The 15,672-nt window shown below is 39.4% G+C and overlaps 1 protein-coding gene across 1 annotated transcript; it reads right to left on the bottom strand.

The window, feature by feature from the left end:
- Nucleotides 1–728: 728 nt before the first annotated feature.
- LOC148253810 (uncharacterized) lies at nucleotides 729–10,472 on the bottom strand. The gene is made up of 8 exons (XM_088220502.1): nucleotides 10,341–10,472; nucleotides 9,854–9,921; nucleotides 6,886–7,010; nucleotides 5,156–5,404; nucleotides 3,846–3,962; nucleotides 1,616–1,788; nucleotides 1,233–1,316; nucleotides 729–1,109 (listed from the first exon to the last, which is right to left on the bottom strand). The coding sequence occupies exons 1-8, from the start codon at nucleotides 10,470–10,472 to the stop codon at nucleotides 729–731; spliced, it is 1,329 nt and encodes a 442-aa protein (XP_088076628.1).
- Nucleotides 10,473–15,672: the final 5,200 nt, after the last annotated feature.

Raw genomic sequence — 15,672 nt, 5'->3', positions numbered from 1 at the left:
GAAAAAAAGAGAATAAGTGAAAGTGGAGGGGAAATTAAGAGAAAAAGCTCTTTAAATAGGCTTGGGAGGTGTCCAGGATGTTTACCACATAGCAATCATCCAAAGGAGACACATGGCAGGAGTGGGTGGCTGATTGCACGCTAAACGAGGCAATAAGACATAGAGTAGGTGGCTGACAGGATGACCACGCAGCAGGGGGCTATCCTCAAGGCATGGCATGCCTGTGCGTAATCAGTTCGCAGCCAGGCACTAGCGCGCACGCTAGCACAAATAGTACTCGCATAGTGCGCGCACAATGTGGGCGCAATGCCACTAGCACATGCCACTTGCACGATGTGACCATGCAAGGGTGAGTGCACATATTGCCCCTCTTATGAGTGCGCATGTAGGCGTGCGAGCTCGCGAGCTGCTTTCTCACGGGACTAGGGGATTTTTCCCCCGTTTTCATTTTTCAATTTTTCTTCCAATTTTTCCTCATTTTCTTTTTCCTAAAAATATTTTTAATCAAAATAAAAATTAAATTTAAAATAGATAAATTTAGGATAAATTCAAAATAATAATTATAAAATTAGTTTAAAGTAAAACACCAATAATTCCAAATACTGACATAAATTAAATGGCCAAGAGGCCCAAAATAATAGAGTTTGACACTTCATTTAAGCAAAAAGGTTCAAGGTGTTACATTCTCCCCACCTTATAAAAATTTGGTCCTTCAAATTGAAAAGTTTTTAAAATAACTCGAGAAAATTATTTCGCATTTCCTCTTCTACTTCCCACATCGCTTCCTCTAGAGTGTGATGCTGCCATAACACCTTGACCATAGGAATCTCCTTGTTGTGTAGAATCTTCTCTGTCTTATTGATGATCTCAGCAGGATACTCTGAATAAGCCATAGCCGAATAGATAAGAGCCCTTGGACGTGGGATGATGTGAGAAGGATCAGGCTGATACTTTGTAAGCATGGAGACGTGGAATATATTATGTAGGTCAGAAAATTCCAAGATCAAAGTAAGGCAGTACACCATGGGACTTATACGTTCTATGATCTCAAAAGGTCCAATAAAGCATGGAATCAACTTTTCTCTCTTTTCAAACCACATTATTCTCTTCTATGGAAAGACCTTGAGGAAAACACTATCACCAACAGCAAACTCCAAAGGTCTCCTTTAGTTGTCAGCATAACTCTTTTGATGACTCTGGGCAGTGATGAGGTGCCTTCAAATGACATCAACCTTGTTAATAGTTTCTTGGACATAATTCAATACAGGGAGATGATTATTCCCAACTTCATTCCAATATGTTGGAGATCGTAAGGTCTACCATATAGAGCTTCAAATGGAGCCATACTGACACTAGAGTGGTAACTGTTGTTATAAGCAAATTCGCATAGGGGAAGGTGTTGATCCCAACTGCCACCAAAGTCCAGTACACAAGCGTGCAACATATCCTCTAACATCTAAATGGTCCATTCTCACTAGCCATCAGTTTGTGGGTGATAAGCAGTGCTGAAATATAAGCTAGAGTCAAGAGTTTTTCGAAAACTTTCCCAAAAATGAGAGGTGAAACAAGGATCCCTGTATGAAAAAACGGAAGTAAGGACACTGTAGAGTCAAACAATCTCCTCAACATATAACCGAACTAACTTACTAGTCAAGTCTATAGCCTTGATTGCAAGGAAATGGCTAGACTCAGTTAGTCTGTCCACAATGACCCAAATAGCGTCACGATATGAACTCATCCTCGGAAAACCGGTGATGAAGTCCATGGTCACGGGTGACATACCCAATACTGATTATAGCATAAAAGTGCAAGATACCAATATAGAATAAGATTTCATTAAATAGAATATATGCAGCAGAAATTTTTTAATACAAAATCCCTCACAAAATGTATGAGTTCCCAATTACATATACAACTAAGATAAAAAATGGAAATAAAATATAAAATACAAAAATATGGCCACTTCTTCCATTATGTAAATGGACTCATCAGAGTGTGAAATGAGACATGTACTCGTCAACAATCAATTAAGTCTTTTACCATACTTCTCATGAAGTCTGTTATGACTTTTTATCTACTGGCTAATATGAACTCCCAACTACCACTGTGGTGATACTATTAGCAAATTATGGCTTACTCAACTATAGCAGATTTGTGGCTTAATACACAATAGTTGATTTGTGGCTAGCCACACCATAACAGACTTATGACTCGCCACACCATAACATGATCTACGACTACCATCGTGGCGACCCCTGTGGTCTTAAAGAATAGATGACCACGGTTGTACTTCGCCACAGTGGTCCTACGATTTACCATGCATTTTCACACAATCATCCACAGGGATTGGTCATCTCACATGTTTCCAGAGAAGGTGGGGTCAACAAAAGTAGATAAAATAGTCTAACAGATTAATTTATACTTTATGTATCCATTTATGCTCTCCTGCCATGTCAACAATTTCATATAATCCCTTGTTTCAATTGTATTTCAATTTTATTCACGAAATAACAATCTAAGCCTTTTCACAATGCATGTATAATTAATAACTCATTACACCCTCAAAATCATGCAACAATTCATGCAATGAAATCAATATTCACTTTTATATAGATATAGAAATACCTCTAAGAATGTGCAAGAAAATACTGAATCCCTTACCAATTATCGATGACCCCTTTGTAAGCTAGTCCCTTTTTTCTTCTCTTTTTCCTTTTTTATCTCTCTAACTTTCTTTCTCAAGAATTTTTATCTTGAGAGTGAAAATGGGTGAGGAAGAATGGATGGAGAAGGCCCTTATTTATAAAAAAAGAGAATCATCAAATTTGCGACAAGTGTCACAAATCCCTAAGGAGAGAGAAAATAATGATGTCATCATTACATCATCCACATCAACCAACCAATGAGGAGGCACGGCTCCTAAGAGGCGGTGCACGGGGCTCGAGGTAACACCCACGATGTCTAAGTTTGTAGTACACGCAGGCTACTCTGTGTGCCTGGACGACGTGTTGACACCCATGTAGGCTATCTTGCACTGTCGCGTCACATAGGCGCACACAGAGCCACGCGTCTAATACCACGAGTCTGCTCATGAGATTCGCGCATTTGGTGCGTGCTGAGCCAAGCACCCGACATACGTATATTCACGCATATTAGGCATGACATGGGCGCCCTAGCCGACGGGACGTGCGCCTGCGCGCACGTCGAACTAGCCTGGTGCTCGTGTAAATGGGCGCAAAGTGCACAGGTAGTTCTGCGCGAGTGTTCAGGCAAGCCCACGTGGGCTAGCCTTCCAGCGGCATTTCACTTCATTTTTGTTTTCTTTTTTTTCCTAAATTTTTCTTCATTTTGGAACACTTTGTTTTAAATAAATTAAAATAATATGATAATAATTTTTTTAATAATATTTAAAAATAGGAAAAATAACATAAATTTAAAATAAAATAAAGTAAAATAACATTACACCACATAATAGTTTAATGGCCAAATGCCCGAATAAAATAGAGTCTTAAAACCACATGAAGTGCAAAGGTGCGAGATGTTACATTCCCCCCAACTTTAAAAATTTTGGTCCTCCAAAATTGTTGTGAATAGGTGCAGAAATTTCTTCTGCATTTCATCTTCCAACTTCCACATAGCCTCTTCTTGGGTGTGGTGTTGTAACTTAACCTTCACCATTAGGATTCTCTTATTGCACAACACCTTATCGATCCATCCTAGTATCGTTGTCGAGTACTCCGTATACGCCAAGTTTGAATTGATAGAAGTTTCCTGAATTGGCATAATTTAATAAAGGTTAGGGTGGTACCTTTTTAACATGGAGATATGGAAGACATCATGCTCACCAATGAACTCTCGGGACAAAGCAAGACGGTATGCCATAGGGTCAACATGTTCTAAAATCTCTATAGGGCAAACATATCGAGGGCTCAGCTTCCCTTTCTTCCTAAACCTCATCGCTCCTTTAAACAGAAAGACTTTAACAAATACCTAGTCACCAACAATAAACTCTAAAGGTCTCTTATGGTTGGTAGCATAACTCTTCTAGCGATTTTGGGTAGTGAAGAGGTTCTTCTAGATGAGATCCCCTTTGTTAATAGTCTCTTGGATGAAGTTTGTCCTTGAATACTGCCTGTTCCCAATCGCATTCCAGCAGGTAAGGGATTTGTATGGCCTACCATAAATAGCCTCAAATGGAGCCATACAGATATTAGAGTGGTGACTATTGTTGTAGACAAACTTACAGAGAGGAAGCTGCTTACTCCAATTACTTTTAAAATCCAAAATATAGACACACAACATATCTTCTAATGTCTGAATGGTATACTTTGAGTGTCAATCAGTCTGGGGATGATAAACATTACTGAAATGCAAGTTGGTGCCTAGGGCCTCCTAAAAACTGTCCTATAAGTGAGAAATAAACCAGGGATCTCTATCCAACGCAATGGAGGAGGGTATACCATGAAGTCGAATAATTTAGCCAACATACAAACGAGTTAACTTACTTACAGGATCGGTGGTTTTGATGGCAAAAAAATGGGTCGTCTTGCTCAATCTATCCACAATGACTCAAATTGTATCGCAACCATTATTGGTCCATGGTAGAGAAGTGATGAAGTCCATGGTCACGTGTTCCCACTTCCATTCTAAAATTTAAAGATTGTGCAACAACCCACCAGGTTTCTAATGTTTAACCTTAACCCTCTAACAAGTGAGGCACCAAGACATAATTCACAATGCTCCTCTTTATTCATAGCCACTAGTACTAACGCTTCAAATCATGGTACATATTGGTGCTTCCTGGATGGATAGACATTGGATGCATGAGCTGCCTAAAGAACATCTTCCTAGATTGTAGGAGGAGCCTAAATAAGGTTTTGGAACCGGTATAGACCATAGTCTAACATCATGTAACCAGAGAATTCATCCGAGGTGAACTTATTGAGATTTTGTACGAGTTCAAGATCAATAGACTAGGCTTCCTAAATCTTTATAAAAATATCTAGTGGGTCCTAGATCTTGGCAAGGTAAGCACCATTACCATAATGGTTTAAACGGAGAGACTACATTGATTCTAATAACTTCTAACTAGATATTATCATCTGGGTCAACATGGCTGATTCCTTCCGATTTAGGGCATCAGCGACTACATTACCTTTACCAGATTGATAAAGGATCTTACAATCGTAATCCCTCAACAAATCAATCCAGTGCCTTTGTCTCATGTTTAATTCTCTGTGCAAAAATAAATACTTCAAGCTCTTGTGGTCGGTGTAGCTATCTAAGATTTGGCCATAGAGGTAATAACGCCAAATCTTCAAGGCATATACAATGGCAGCCAACTTAAGGTCATGAGTAGGGTAGTTGCGCTCATGAATTTTAAGCTGTCTAGAACCATATACGACTACCAAAACCAACATGAGAGGCATTACAGAATTCTTGAAACATTCCTGTGTTATCGGGGAAGATCAACACTGAAGTAGTGCAGAGTCGATGCTTCAATTACATAAAAGATTTTTTGCATTCCTTGTCCTAATAGAAGACTACTCCCTTATTAGTAAGGTGAGTCAAAGAGGCTGCAATCTTAGAAAAGACTTCGATAAAATGCCAATAATAATCGGCCAGACCCAAGAAGCTACGGACCTCGGCGACATTGGTTCGCTAGCTCCAAGTCACTGCTACCTCGAATTTAGAAGGATTGACAGAAACTCCATCACCGGAAATCTCATGGCCAAGAAAAGATATATGATTCAACTAAAAGGAATACTTACTAAATTTACTAAATTTAGCATAGAGGTGGTGTTTACGAAGAGTGATCATGATATGGGTCAAATGATCGGCATGCTTCTCTGGGCTTTTTTAGTACACTAAAATGTCATCGATGAAGATGATGACGTGTTGATCAAGTGCATGGCAAAAAACTCTATTCATTAAGTCCATAAATGCTGCGGGGGCATTGGTCAATTTGAAAGACATAACTCTAAGCTCAAATTGGCCATACCTGTAGCGAAAGGTCATCTTAGGAATGTCCTCTTCCTTCACTCTTAACTAATGGTAGCCTGACCAAAGATCAATCTTCAAAAACACACTGTGATTAGTCGAACAAATCATCTATGTGGGGTAAAGAGTATTTACTCTTTACGGTCACCTGATTAAATTCACGGTAGTTAATGCACATGCAGAGGGATCTGTCCTTCTTCTTGGCAAATAAGACAGGCGCATTCCAAGGGGAATGACAGGGACAGATGAACTTCAGTCCCTATAGTTCAGAAAGCTAGTGTTCTAATTTTGCAAGTTCTACACAGCTCATGCAATATGGGGGTTTCAAAATTGGCTAGGTACTTAGAATCAGATTAATTGAAAATTCTATCTCCCGTTCAAGAGGTAGGCCTGGTAGCTCCTATAGAAAGACATCTGAAAAATTGTATATAGTAGGGATTAAAGAAATTATCGGGTCATAATCCATATTCTTGTCCATGACAAGGTGAGCAAAGCAACGAAAATTTTTGAAGGAAAACACTCTTTATTTGTAACTTTTACAAAAAAAATTACTGCCTAAGTGAATGTAGTTTTACAATTTTAGTCTCACAATTAATAATTGCGCTATATTTTTCTAACCAGTCCATACCTAGAATTACATAAAACCTAGAAAAGTCTAATAGTATTAGATCTACAATAAGTTCTTTCTTTAAGGCATTTACTTTACAATTTTCATATATATAAAAGGCTTCCAATAGTCCCCTAGAGGGTGTCTCTAGAGCTAGAATCTTTCGTAGAGTTCTGACCTAAGATCTAATTTACAAGTAAAATTACAAGATACGAAAGAGTGAGCGGCACCTATATCAATTAAAGCACATGCGGTGGTATTATGAATAAAAAGCATACCTTGAATAATCGCAAGAGTGGTAGGAACATTAGGCTCATTCAGGTGGTATACACGTCCCTGGGCAATAGGTTTGGTGAGGTCCTTGGGCCTCAGTGGGCAATCCTTCACCAGATGTTCTGTAGTCCTGCACTTGAAATAGGAGTGTAACATCCTGCCCATTACTGTCTAGAAAGAAGTTTTCTATACTCTAAGATTTTTCCTAACTCTCAGTGTAAGGGATTTTCCTGTGGATTCTGCTCTGGTAGCACTTGTGACATCCCCAATATTGACTATAACATAAGCGTGCCAGATATCGATGTAGAATATAAGTGCATTAAATAGAATATATGCAGTGGAAATTTTTTAATATAAAATCCCTCACGAAATATATGAGTTCCCAATTACATATACAACTGATGCCAGAAGTGGCAACAAAATACAAAATACAAAAGGATGGCCACTTCTTCCATTATTTAAATAGACTCATCAGAGTGCAGAACGAGACATGCACTTGTCAACGATCATGAATCCACAGGATCTAAGCAAGCTTTAAGAGGTAACTCAGCAAACAACTCATAACAAACATCCTCTCCTACGTCATATGGGAGGGCTCAAGATAGAAAAGGTAAGTTCTATGAAACTCAGTAAGGCATGCAGTATTAAATTCACATAACCAAGAATTTTATAAAAGTATAAGTGTTTAAGAAGTACCTTTCTCCACTTACCATTGCAACAGATAATGCACCAAGAGAGAAAATCAAACAAATCAATACAATCACTATTAAGTCTTTTACCATACTTCGTGCGAAGCCCATCGTGAATTTTTATCTACTGGCTAATACGAACTCCCAAATATCACTGTGATATCACTGTCAGCAAATTACAGCTTGCTCAACCACACCAGATTTACGGCTCACTACACCATAGTTGATTTATGGTTTGCCACACCATAGCAGATTTACGGCTCACCACATTATAGCACGATTTATGACCACGGCTATGCCAACAATTTTGGTCCTAAAGATTATAACCATGACCGTACTTTTCCACAGTGGTCCTAAGATTTCCTATGCGCTTTCACGCTGTTATTGACAAGGAATGGTCATCCCATGTCTTTTTAGAAAATATGGGGACAACAGAAGTAGATAAAATAGTATAACGAATTAATTTATACTTTATGTATCCATTCATGTTCTCATGCCATGTTTACAATTTCATACAATCCCTTCTTGTTTCAATTGCATTTCAATTTTATTCGTGAAATAACAATCTAAGCCTTTTCACAATGCATGTATAATTAATAACTCATCACACCCTCAAAATCATGCAATGAAATAAAGATTCACTTTTATATTTATCTAGAAATACCTCTTAGAATGTGTGAGAAAATATTGAATCCCTTACCAATTATTGACGACCCCTTTGTAAGCTAGTCCCCTTTTTCTTCTCCTTTTCCTCTTTTCTCTCTCTAACTTTCTCTCTTTTAAATTTCGGTCTTGACAATGAAAATGGGTGAGGAATAATTAATGGAGAAGGCCCTTATTTATAGAAAAAGAGAACTATTAGATTTGCAACAAGTGTCACAAATCCATGAGGAGAGAGAAAATGATGCCATCATCATTGCACAGCTCCCAAAGGGTAGCGCACGGGGCTCAAGGTGCCACGTGCGTTGTCTAAGTCTATTGTGTCACAAGTTACTCTGTGCACCCAGAAGATGTGTTGACGTCCGCACAGGGTGAGGTCTATGTGGGTGCAGGCTGTCCTACACTGATGCGACGTGTCTGTATGCAAGATCTGCACGTTAGGTACACGCTGAGCCGCGTGCAGACTGGGCGCGACATGGGCGCCTTAGCCGATGGGACGTGTACCTATGCACACGTCTAGCTGGCCTGGTGCTTGTGCACGTGGGCGCATAGCACGCACGCAATTCCCCACGGGCATGCAAGCAGGCCCTTGTGGGCTGGCCGTCCCGTGACATTTCACTTCTCCTTCATTTTCTTTTTCTTCCTGAAGTTTTTCTTTTTTTTGGAATGCTTTTTTTAAAAAATAAATTAAAATAATATGGTAATAAAATTTTCAATAATAGTTTAAAATAGGAAAAAATAACGAAAATTCAAAATAAAATAATATTATACCATATAAGAGTTTAATGGCCAAAGGCCAAAATAAAATGGAGTCTTAAAACCACATGAAGCGCAAAGGTGCGAGGTGTTACATCACGTGCTCCCATTTCTATTTGGGGATGGAGAGACCTTGCAAAAGACTACTAGGCCTCTGATGCTCTGCGTTGATCCTTTGGCAATTGAGACACCGAAAGACATACTCAACAATATCCTTCTTCATACTAGGCCACCAATAATGGCCCGTCAGATCTTGATACATTTTGGTACTTTCAGAGTGGATGGACAACTTAGATGCATGAACGTCCTTCAGAACATCCTATCTAAGATTGGGGTCATTAGGTACACATATCCAATCTTAGAATTTGTATAACCCATCATCAGTTATTCTAAAGTCACAGATTTCCTTGGAGGTAAACTTGTCGGTGTGCTTCAAAATCTCATGATCCATTACTTGGGCTTCCTAAATTCTCACGAAGAGAGTGAACTAGATCCAGATCTGGGCAAGGTATGCATCATTTCCATAATGGTTCAAGTAGAGACCTTGAATCATCTCGAGCATGCTCTAGCTAGAAGCCAACAAGTGGCCCGACATGGTTAATTCCTTCTAGCTAAGAGTATCTGCAACCCTTACCTAGATGGTACAGGATCTTATAGTCGTAGTCCTTCAATAGAGTCGTCCAACACTTTTATCCAATGTTCAACTCCTTCTGGGAAAACAGATACTTCAAATTTTTGTGATCAGTGTAGATTTCAAAAGTTTGACTATACAGATAGTGGCACCATATCTTCATGGCAAAGACAATGGCGGCAACCTCGAGGTCATGTGTGGGGTAATTACACTCATGTGGCTCCAGTTGCCTATAACCATATGCCACTACCCGCTATGATGTATGAGTATACATCCAGACCAACATGAGATGCATCACAGAAGACCTGAAATTGTCCAATGTTATTAGGGAGGATTAACACCATAGTAGTGGTGAGTCGATGCTTAAGCTCAACAAAACTTTCTTCCCATTTTTCATCCCAATTAAAGAAAAAAATATTTCTGGTGAGACTAATTAAAAGGGCCACAACACAGGAAAAATCCTTGATGAATAACTGATAATATCCTGCAAGTCCCAAAAAGCTATAAACTTCTATGATATTGGTCAGTTGGCTCCAATGAATGAAAGTCTTGACCTTGAAAGGATCAATAAAAATTTCCTCACTAGAAATTATGTGATCAAGGAAAGAAATCAGGTCCAACCAAAATGAGTCTTTACTAAACTTGGCGTAAGTCGGCGCGAATGAAGGGTTTCCAACACTTGAGCATGGTAAACTATATGTTCTTGAAGACTCTTAGAATATACCAAGATGTCATCAATGAAAATGATAACATATTGATCCAGTGTAGGCTTGAAAACTATATTCATGAGATCCATGAAGGCAACAGGGCCATCGATTAACCTAAAAGAGCATGACCCTGAACTCAAACTGACCATATCTATAGCGAAATGCCATTTTAGGAATATTCTCTGCCTTAACTCTCAACTGGTGGTAGCCTGATCTGAGATCAATCTTATAGAAGACAGATGTTCCTTACAATTGGTCAAACAGATTGTCATTACGGGGTAGAGGGTACTTATTCTTAATGGTGACTTGATTTAGTTTTTAATAATCAACACAGAGCCTGAGGGTTCCATCCTTCTTCTTTGCAAATAGTACTGGAGCACTCTAAGAAGAGTGACTTGGTCAATAAACTTCTTCGCTCTAAATGTTGCAATCTAACGTCCTAACTCCAAGACCTCTGCTCAGCCCATCGAGCAGGTGGCTTTTGAGATAAATTGTGCTTCAGGGACTAAGTTGATGGAGAATTCAACTTCTCATAGGGGAGGAAGATCTGGCAGTTCTATTAAAAAAAATCCAAGAAGTCACAAACTATAGGGATTGCTTGTAACACCCCCGCCCATCATTGTACTAAAGTAATTTGGAAACCCTATTTATTCGAGCCTTTGGCCATGTTAAACTTAATTAATTTACATTGTTTAATATTTAGCGTAATTCGTAATTTTGGTTGACTTTTATTTAATTTTATTTTAATTATTTTATTTTATTTTAAATAATTTTATTCTAACCCATTTAAATTAAATATGAAATTGAGAAACAAATCGAAAGACGACGAATTAGAAAGAAAATCCCGCGAGAAAAATCACGCAAGAAGTCTGGTTGCCTGCACGAGTGATGGGCACTGTTCGTGTGTAACATGCATGCACAGTAGTCGCAAGACGTGTGCACGACCCGTCCGCCCGCACGGCGCAGGGTCAGGACCTGCGTGCGTCCTATCACGCGCAGGTGGGTCACCTGCGCGTAACCTCGTGCATCGTCCACGCAACAGGCCTACGCAGATATTCCCTGCACGCACGGCAAAAGGCCTGTGCACCGGTAAGCTAGCTTGCAACGTGCCAGTCAGGGTACTGCCACATCAGGCAGTACGCTGCCACTACCTTGGGCAGCACGCCGTTGTCCCTGGTGGAGGAGGCCCTACTCCCTTGTTTTTCATGCTAAGTGTCTTTTTCTCCTTTATCTTCACTAAATTTTGCCACTTTATGTGAATCCAACATTTTCAAAACTCTATAAATTTTCCTCCCGCTTCCCTTCCTCTCTACACCTCCATTCTTCTATTTTTTAAAGGTTTAGACAGAGAGAGAGATAATAGTCTAGTGAGAAAAGAAGATAAAGAAAGAAGAACGATGAAGGAGAAAACATCAAAGTTTTGATAAAGAATCTAGTATTTCTTTTGACGTCTTAAGGAGTATTTTTAGATAAACTAAATTAAAATGATTGTTGTTTTACTTATTTTGTATGCCTCTGTATTCAGTTAAGTCGAATTGTTCTTATTTTTAAGCATGTTATGTGAATTGCAGACACTTGATGAATTTGCATGTAATAAATATAATATATAATTGATAACAGTAAAAAATATAAAAGAAAAAAAAAAGGAGAAAAGTGGAATGAAGCCTGTATGGTCCGAAGTGTATCTATATTGACATGCATATTGCATCAATTGTCTTGTTAGGCTTTTTATCTTTGAGGGGTATCTGTTCCCCTTGTGCTTTGGGGTATCTATTTTTTTCTCCCCTATCTGGTCTGAAAAAACATAAGAGGACCACTCTCAATGTATGATAGCGTACCTTCTGACGAGAATGGTGTCACACTATTTGTAGGAGTCACCCATGGCTAAGTAATGTCGTAAATGTAGATATCTATTAGGGACACTATGGCTGGTACGACCGTGGTCATAGATCGTACCATGGTTTTGCCAGCTAAAAATGGATCTGAGTAAATAGTCGTATCTATATTTGATATGGTCATTCCACTTGAGCAATTGGAAATCTGTATTTACCCTTAGAGATGGAAGTTGTAACGGCTTCGCAAAGCATGACATGAAAATCTGAGCATTTTATTATTTATTTGATTTTCTCTATTATCTGATATGATGTATGTTTGATTTTCTGTATGAACATATCATTTTCTTAACAATAAATGGTTTTTCATAATGTGAAATAGGTAAACGAGAAAGTTAAATAGTAAGATAAAATAATTAACTTTTAAAATCTTATAATGTTAATTTAATACTATTTTTCTTACTGAGCATATGGAACTCACTCTTTCCATGCCCCCCCAGATGAGGAAGAAAGTAAGGAACCGTAGGCTGACTTACCCTTAGAAGTCTAAGAGGATCCCATGGATCCACAAGTCTGAGTGCACGACTATTCCCGCACTCTGATGAGTCCAATAGCATAGTGAAAGAAGTGGCCCTTATGTTTTGTTTTGTATTTTGCATCCACTTCTATCCTCAGTATATGTATGTGTTGGAACTCATATATATTTTATAAGGGATATATAATGATTTTGTTTTACTGCATAATTTTATCATGCACTCGTTATTCTGAATCTGTATCTGATACCCATTTTTCTTAATTAGCACTTGAGATGTCACAGATGGTATCAGAGAAAAATTTTGCGGATCAAATCCCTTGCACTGAGGCCTTAGGTCCTCTTGCAGCTTTTATGTTAAATAGTGAAGCCGAACACTAGTGGCAACTTAAGAAAGAAGTCCTATCTACCCCGACTACCTGAAAAGTTTTCATAGATGGTTTCTTTGATAACTTCTTCCCTACCTATGTTCGAAAAAAGAAAAAAGAGGAATTTTAAGATCTCCACCAAGGAAGCATGTCTGTAGCCCAATATGCAGCCCGTTTTGTTCAACTGTCTAGGTTTGCCCCTTTGATGGTCACCCCTGAAAGCCGAAAAACTAAAAAATTCCTCAAGGGCTTTCGTGCTGACATTTATGATCGGGTCGCGATGCTAAAACCCAACTCGTATGCGGAGGTGCTCGAACATACCCAGTTGGCCAAAGATCTTATCTCGGCCAAGCACCAACACATTGCCCGAGTCCGTACCCAACAACAACCCCAACAGCTTAGAAGAAGACTGTTTGACCTAGTAAGTTACCCTCCAGACAAGTGAACCAGAGTTGCCCTTCCTCCTGCCTTACCCCCACCTACCCCTAAATTTTGAAATACAGATCGGTCTATCTCCCACAATATAACAGAGTTTAGGAAACTTAATACCCCACACTTTGAAGGTGGCCCTGATCCTTTAGTAGTCGAAGCCTTAATCTTACAAATAGAGAAGCTCTTCTCTATCCTAGACCTCACTGAAGAAAAAAAAATCCCTCTTGCAGCTTTTATGTTAAACAGTGAAGTTGAACACTAGTGGAAACTTAAGAAAGAAGTCCTGCCTACCCCTACTACCTAGGAAGTTTTCACGAATGCTTTCTTTGATAATTTCTTCCCTACTTATGTTCAGGAAAAGAAAGAGGAGGAATTTTAGGATCTCCACCAAGGAAGCCTTTCTATAGCCCAATATGCAGCCCGTTTTGTTCAACTATCTAGATTTTCCCCTTTGATGGTCACCCCCGAAAGTCGAAAAACTAAAAAGTTTCTCAAGGGCCTTCGTGCTGACATTCATGATTAGATCGCGATGCTGAGACCCAACTCATATGCGGAGGTGTTCGAACATGCCCAGTTGTGCCGAAGATCTTATCTTGGCCAAGCACCAATGCATTACCCAAGTTCGTACCAAACAACAACCCCAACAACTTAGAAAAAGACTATTTGACCCAGTAAGTTAACCTCCATATAAGTGAACCAGAGTTGCCCTTCCTCCTGCCTTACCCCCACCTACCCCTGAATTTTGAAACACAGATCGGACTATCTCCCACAATATAGCAGAGTTTAGAAAACTTAATTCCCCACACTTTGAAGGTGGCCCTGATCCTTTAGTAGCCGAAGCCTTAATCCTACAAATAGATAAGCTCTTCTCTGTCCTAGACCTCACCGAACAATAAAACGTCCCTCTTACAGCTTTTATATTAAACGATGAAGTCGAACACTAGTGGTAACTTAAGAAAGAAGTCATGTCTACCCCTACTGCTTGGGAAGTTTTCATAAATGCTTTCTTTGATAACTTCTTCCCTACCTATGTTCAAAAAAATAAAGAGGAGGAATTTCAAGATCTCCACCAAAGAAGCCTGTCTGTAGCTCAATATGCAGCCCGTTTTATTCAACTGTCTAGATTTTCCCCTTTGATGGTCACCCCCGAAAGCTGAACAACTAGAAAGTTCTCAAGGGCCTTCGTGCTAACATTTATGATTAGGTCGCAATGCTGAGACCTAACTCGTATGCGGAGGTGCTCGAACATGCCCAATTGGCTGAAGATCTTATCTCGACCAAGCACTAATGCATTGTCCGAGTCCATACCCAACAATAACCCCAATAGTTTAGAAGAAGACTACTTGACCCAGTAAGTTACCCTCTAGACAAGTGAACCAGAGTTGCCCTTCCTCTTGTCTTACCCCCACCTGCCCCTTAATTTCGAAACACAAATCAGTCTATCTCCCATAATATAACAGAGTTTAGGAAACTTAATAGCCCACACTTTGAAGGTGGCCCTGATCCTTTAGTAGCCGAAACCTTAATCCTACAAATAGAGAAGCTATTCTCTATCCTAGACCTCATTGAAAAACAAAAAGTCCCTCTTGCAACTGTTATGTTAAACGATGAAGCCGAACACTAGTGGGAACTTAAGAAAGAAGTCCTATCTACCTCTACTACCTGGGAAGTTTTCATGGATACTTTCTTTGATAACTTCTTCCCTACCTATGTTTAGGAAAAGAAAGAAGAGAAATTTCAGGATCTCCACTAAGGAAGCCTTTCTGTAGCCCAATATGCAGCTTGTTTTGTTCAACTGTCTAGGTTTGCCTCTTGATGGTCACCCCCGAAAGCCAAAAAACTAGAAAGTTTCTCAATGGCCTTCGTGCTGACATTTATGATCAGGTCGCGATGCTGAGACCCAACTCGTATACAGAGGTGCTTGAACATGCCCAGTTGGCCGAAGATCTTATCTCAGCCAAGCACCAATGCATTGTCTGAGTCTGTACCCAACAACAGCCCCAAAAGCTTAGAAGAAGATTACTTGACCAGTAAGTTACCCTCTAGAGAAGTGAACTAGAGTTGTCCTTCCTCCTGCCTTACTCACACCTGCTCAAACTAACCAACCCTATCAGCATTGTGGTCACTCGCATAGCGACCTGCCCTGTCGGCATATCAATAATGCTTGCTATCAGTGTGGAAGCAC

Source organism: Carica papaya, chromosome 5, assembly GCF_054855325.1.
Source record: "Carica papaya isolate Zhongbai chromosome 5, ASM5485532v1, whole genome shotgun sequence".
NCBI classification, from domain to species: Eukaryota; Viridiplantae; Streptophyta; class Magnoliopsida; order Brassicales; family Caricaceae; genus Carica; species Carica papaya.
This window is presented reverse-complemented; position numbering and strand designations above follow the sequence as displayed.

What these genes read in the sequence shown, in the direction of transcription:
- LOC148253810 (XM_088220502.1), bottom strand. Translation starts at nt 10,472, where the DNA reads ATGGTCAGTTTGAGTTCAGGGTCATGCTCTTTTAGGTTAATCGATGGC. An exon ending in TTTTCATTGATGACATCTTG is followed by an intron (nt 9,922 to 10,340) that starts GTATATTCTAAG and finishes GGACAATTTCAG; the next exon opens with GTCTTCTGTGATGCATCTCA. An exon ending in CCTTTATCAATCTGGTAAAG is followed by an intron (nt 3,963 to 5,155) that starts GTAATGTAGTCG and finishes TTCTGTTTAAAG; the next exon opens with GAGCGATGAGGTTTAGGAAG.